General features: G+C 39.2%; 1 protein-coding gene across 2 annotated transcripts in view; it reads left to right on the forward strand.

The window, feature by feature from the left end:
* Nucleotides 1-2,022: 2,022 nt before the first annotated feature.
* LOC137977513 (MYG1 exonuclease-like) overlaps nucleotides 2,023-6,113 on the forward strand; it is an 8,539-nt gene continuing 4,448 nt past the window's right edge. The window contains exons 1-3 of one of the 2 annotated variants that reach the window (XM_068824755.1): nucleotides 2,023-2,162; nucleotides 3,995-4,286; nucleotides 5,824-6,054. In XM_068824755.1, coding sequence (XP_068680856.1) covers nucleotides 2,096-2,162; nucleotides 3,995-4,286; nucleotides 5,824-6,054 — 590 coding nt within the window. In that variant the 5' untranslated portion in view covers nucleotides 2,023-2,095. Of the gene's footprint in view, nucleotides 2,216-3,994; nucleotides 4,287-5,823; nucleotides 6,055-6,113 lie in introns of both variants that reach the window. The other variant, XM_068824756.1, reaches the window with a different exon arrangement.

Below are 6,113 nucleotides of genomic sequence, written 5' to 3' on the forward strand. Positions count from 1 at the left end.
GGCCTCTTTTGGCGAATTCTGCGTGCGCGGTTAACTTTTTGGAGGAGTCTGGTACTCTGGTTTCCCATCCGGCTTCACGTGGGGATTGTGTAAGCTAGCACAACTGCCATACCACTCCAAAATTTGGTGTAATGATTGCGCGCCTATATGTACAGAATCTACGTCGTTTTGTGAGCATAATTTCGGAAATCAGGAGCATAATTTTGGCATAATTTGGCAACATTTCGAGCACTGCTAGTAGCATAATATGCCACTTTTAGGGGCACAATCGGCCAAGGCCTACCTGAGACTACTTAGAACAAACTCTTCTCGAAGACATTCGTAGAAAGCAATCTTTTGCTCTCGAAGGTGATGCGATTTTTTCAAATTTTGTCGCGTCGCCAGCGCGCGATAAAAATCGCAAGTGCAGCCACCCTTGAACTGGCGACGCGACAGCTGAAAAAATCGCAAAAAAAAAATCGCCAGAAATTGAATGAGCTCGTGTAGCCGCGGCTGCTCGAAAGGGTGACGAATGAGCGCGTGACGCACACGTAAATGCTGATCTTGCAACTCCCTCATTTTTCCTGATTTTGCAACTTTACTCTTTTATATCTCTGCTTCCGAACGGTGACTTCTTTTCATTTTTTGCATGTTAGCTTAGATTACTTTAAAACATTTGTCTTTCAAATTTAAAAAAATTCTGTAAGTGAAAAAAAATTTAAGGACACTGATTTTTTCGAAAAACTGGCCTACAGATTTTGTTGAATTTTACATATTTTAGAGATTATTTCTAACATTATCTGGCAACGATGAATAGGAAGATTTCGCCGTCCGGTTTTTTCAAAAAAGACAATATATGTTGATTTTAAGGCTCAAAGAAATGCTTAATATCGTTGCCATGGTAACGTTATTTTGGAGGAAAATATAATGTGAGAAATCTACGATGGCTACTGAATATCCTGGCAAAATTTTGTCTTGATATGGGTACCCTAACTGTATAAACCTAACTAAAAAATTGTCTTTAACTCGTTTTTTTGCTCGGTGACCTATCTTGATTTTTTGCATGCACGTATCATTCACAATGGCACTCCAAATAAAAAAGTTTCGGGGAAAGTTATCTAGTACAATTTTCTGTAAACTAAAAAGCCTTTTTTCGATGTATCTTTAATTCTACTAGTTACCTTTTTCGTCATACTCGCTAAAAAGTTATAGAATTTAGGGAGATTTGCAACAAAGAAATAAAAACAGTGGGTCACCGACTTTCCCTGCTAGCAGAGGTCTCTCACGGCGGGGCAAAAATGAGAGGACATAACATAACAGCATAACAGCACACTTGGTAAATAACAGCACATAACAGCATAACAGCACACTTGGTAAAATATTATTTTAGAAATACTGCTCACTTTGATTTCGGCTCGACGAGCGATAGATTGTTGTCGAAGTCCCTTACTCGTCGCTTTTGAGATTCCAGGTGTTGGTTTTTCACCGCCTGCCTAGTTTATATTTATGTTTATGTTTATTTATATTTATGTTTATGTTTAGGGTGTATTTTGTTTAAGGATCCACTAAAACGCCATTCGCGTTACATGACTTTCGACGTCATTGCAGGCTAAGTTAATGATTCTCCTGTGTCCACCAGAGAAATCTACGCATTTCCACTACCCTCTCGATCCTAAGAAAATACGGGCAGAAGGCTCTATGCACAAAGACACCACTTAGCAGGGGAGTGACAGGCAAGACTTTTACCGACACGGGAAAAAAAAAAATTAAACAAACAAATCCCACCCACTTTCCGACTGGGATTGCCATACTGGCAACCCAGTAAAGAGGACGAGCAAAAGAAATTACTGCTCTTTGTCCATCAGTGCCTAACTGAAATAGAACATTAATAGAAATAGAAATAGAAATTGAAATAGAACATTACTGGAGTTTGATAGGAAATCAACCATGACTAAAGGAAATATGCCGAAATTTTCCCATCGTCTCATATAGTAGAGGTCAGGAGGGAAAACCGAGCTAAAATTAACACAGGACGGGGTGGGAGTAGTCTGCCAACACTCTCCTCCTTGGGCTACCTGTGTTCACAGTGGAAGCGGGTGGAAAGTGATAGCTTTGTATGTTGCAGCACTTGTACGTGTGGAGACGGTCAGTTGGCTATAGAGCAAAATATATTTCTTGGAGAGGTAAAGTGGTTTTAACGAGTTGCGTATTCAATCCACTTATCGATAGTAGAAAGGTACATCGATACTTTTATGGTCTCAAGGTTCGATATTTGGATGGTTCTCTTCTGAATGATCTAAATTTGTGATGCGGGTGATTCGTAGTTGTGATTTTGACGTGATGGGGGTGACCCATCACCGTGGATGATGAACAATAACTAGGTAAAAAGGGGATTAAACTATAAAAGTCATTAAGAGTAAATAGTGGCAGCGTTCGGCAGCTGTTTATTTAATGTGACCGTTTCGTAGAAACTAACGGAGTATAAACTGCTGAATACCTGAACGACCTCCGCGATCCTCCTGATGCAGTATTCTATCAATATTGTGATGTCAAATGTTGTGGGTTGTTAGACGACGTAGAAATGAAAAGGCTGTATACCAAAGACATAATATTTGAGCTGCGGAGAGAATAAAATTATTTAAATATTTGAGATCGTATGTCTTTAATTGCTGGTGCCTTCATTTCACATCCCTGCAAGTGGCTCAAAAATTATCGTATTCCTATATTGTTTATTTATCTATTGGACTAGACTCTCCACTGTAGAGTATTTTATATTTCCCTATTGTAGTGTAGTTATATATCTTAGTTATTAGGGTGGTCTATCTTGTATGGGTCTCTGATCCTTTCATGGACTACTGATTACTACCCTCCTCGACATTCACTCACTTAAGGTGGCTCAAACGAGTTTCACCACTTGAAAGAAATGTTCTGTCACTTAACAGCAATGTTATGGTACCATATCAAACACCAATTATTGCTGAAAAAGATTCAGTCATTTTTGTGATGTAAAAAGTTACCATGGCAACAGGAAAGCCCTGCAAAAACCCCATATTTTGTCTTTAGCTGCTCATATCTCAAGAATGAACTCGGTGAGCCCCTTTTTTAAAATTTCTGAAATGTAATCAGCCTGCCAGAATGAAACTTTCTAAAAAAGTTAATGCTGTGGAGCGGATTCAGAGCCGTCTTAAATAATTGAAAATTTAAGGTAGCCCTGAATCCGCTCCACATATTTTTTTTAAACTTTGCAGAGAGTTCCATCTTGGCCTGCTGATCACTTTTGTGCAATAAAATATTGGGATCATAGAGTTCGTTTTTCAGATAAGAGTAACCAAAGCCAATATATAGGGTGTTTTGCAAGGCTTTCCTGTTGCCATGGTAACAGCTCCTACTCTACTATAAAAACTACACGTAACCCACAATTCCTCGATAATTTCGCTCTGACGAAGGGCTAATGCTCAAAACATCAGCTTTTAGAATATCTGTACAGTGGCCAATTTACATTTATCACCCCGTTGATAAAGCCAAATTTTTGTATACTACTTCCCCACCGACGCAGCACCACATTTTCTTTAGAAACTACCCCTTTCTAATAACAAGGTTTCTTGAAACTGGTTTGAACCACCTTAAGTATATGAAATAAACTAAAATAAAAAAAATAATTAAGTAAATCAATAAATAAATTGGTAGAGCATTGTACCAGTATTGCATAGGTCGTGGTTAAATTCCCATTCAAGCCTGAACTTTTCAGGCTTTCCTTTTGTTACCACATAAGTGAAAAGCGCCACGTAAGCCCAAATCACCATAGATGGAAATAAACAATAGATGTCTAAAGAATAGCGAACTACAATAATATTGTTAACAATGGCTTGTGCAGCCAGCATAAATTACTTAAGGCCATAACTAACGCTCATGATTCAGGACTGCAATGACATGGCTCTCTTTGCTGTTCAAAATGTCTTTCATATTTCCCGTATTATAGTTCTGACAGCAGATATCTGTACATTTCTTTCCTTAGGGATCAATGAACTGCTCTATTCTTCTGCTGATATGGCCAATGCACATCTGAATGAGGATGATAACTCACCTGAAGCCAAGAAACAGTTGGTTTCTCCAAAGATAGGAACACATAATGGAACATTCCACTGTGATGAAGTCTTAGCATGCTTTATGCTGAAACAGTTACCAGAGTACAAACATGCTGATGTAGTACGCACTAGGAATCCTGAAGAGCTGTCAAAATGTGATGTTGTTGTTGATGTTGGAGGAATCTATGATGCAGACACTCATAGATATGACCATCATCAATGGTAGTGCTAGGGGTTAAATTTCTTTTTTTTCTTAATTTCATTAAATTAAATGGTGCACAATAATTATTTTATTTATGTTTAATTAACCCATTGACTCCCAGGGGTTCCCCATTGACGAGTAAAATCGTCTGGCGTTAGACAGAGTAAAATACTCTGGAGTTAGACTGAGTAAAATGCTAAGTCTGGCCGGTTTCGGCCAGTTTGGATGTCGATGGGTTAAAGACTTTTCCTGTTAGTGGGTGAGGTGAGGTGACGTTATCAAGATGGTTCCATCAAATGTCTAGCATTACATTTGCTCAGTTTTTATGTAAACATTATAGCAGGACAACAAATCCATGTGTTGCATATCATGATGGGTTTGACATCGTCTATAGCAGCTGTGTCTGTTGAGTTGATAACATTGCTTTTTGGACTTGACATTTTGTACCGTGTACTGGTGGCTCAGTTGGTTGAGCACTGGGCTGCTATGTGGGAGGTCTTGAGTTCGACTCCGGCTGGACTTTTCCTGTTGGTCGGTGAGGTGAGGTGAGGTGACGTTATCAAGATGGTTTCATCAAATGTCTAGCATTGCATTTGCTCAGTTTTTAAGTAAAAATTATAGCAGGACAACAAATCCATGTGTTGCATATCATGATGGGTTTGACATCGTCTATAGCAGCTGTGTCTGTTGAGTTGATAACATCGCTTTTTGGATTTGACATTTTGTACTCTGCACTGGAGGCTCAGTTGGTTGAGCACTGGGCTGCTATGTGGGAGGTCATGATTTTGACTCCAGCCGAACCAACACTTTTGGTCTTAAAATGATGAGGAGAAAGTGCTGGCTTTGTAATTTCATCTGCAAATGGTTGGACTTTCAAGTCTTCTCAGATAAGGACTATAAACTGTAGGCCCCATTTCCTGTTAAATAACACTGTGGGATGTTATAGAACCCACACACTGTTCGTGAAAAGTAGGGGGGAGACTCCAGGTTTTGTGGTCTGTCCTCCTTTCATACACATGCGTGGGTTGGGTGGGTGGGTGAGATCAAAATTTCTGATCTCACCCTAGAGAAAGAATATTGTTTAACAGAATGAGAATTTGTGATATGTTAAGTGTCTTCCACTTTGTCATCCTTACATGTTTGGTTAAGGGGATATAAAAGAACCAGACACTTCTTTGAATGGATTTGGACACTGAGACCCAAGGATCATTGTCTTCTGTCCCCCATTGACTCCTGGGGGTTCCCCATTGATGAGTAAAATCGTCTGGCGTTAGACAGAGTACGTCTGGGCAGTTTTAGCCAGTTTAGGAGTCAAAGGGTTAATTAACCCTTTCACCCTTTAATCGGCCAACATCGATGATCAACGTTATAGACAGAGTAAAATCAGTATGTGTTACTCTTAGGAGAAAAGGGATTAATCTATGCTGCTCTGTCCCTGGACTGGCTGATTTGCACGGATTTCTAGAGTGCAAGAGGGTTATTTTATTGGCTCAATTATGACTAAATAATAATTCCTGACTGGTTTTTCTTGTTTTCTTTTCCCTTTAATTCTGTAAGGAGCTTTACAGGGTGTATGAAGACACTTGGTCAAAACAAGTCCTGGACAACTAAACTGAGCAGTGCAGGACTGGTTTACCTTCACTTTGGACACAGAGTGATTGCACAAATACTCAATACTCAAGTTGATGATGCCATAACCAATGAAATATATGACAAAGTTTATGAGAATTTTATTCAGGAGATTGATGCTATTGACAATGGAATTAGCCAGAGTGATGGACAACCACGGTGAGGCAGCCTACGATAATATTATTTGATGTTGTCAAATTACTATGGCAGAAAAATGC

The sequence above is a fragment of the Montipora foliosa genome, chromosome 11 (genome assembly GCF_036669935.1).
Source record: "Montipora foliosa isolate CH-2021 chromosome 11, ASM3666993v2, whole genome shotgun sequence".
NCBI classification, from domain to species: Eukaryota; Metazoa; Cnidaria; class Anthozoa; order Scleractinia; family Acroporidae; genus Montipora; species Montipora foliosa.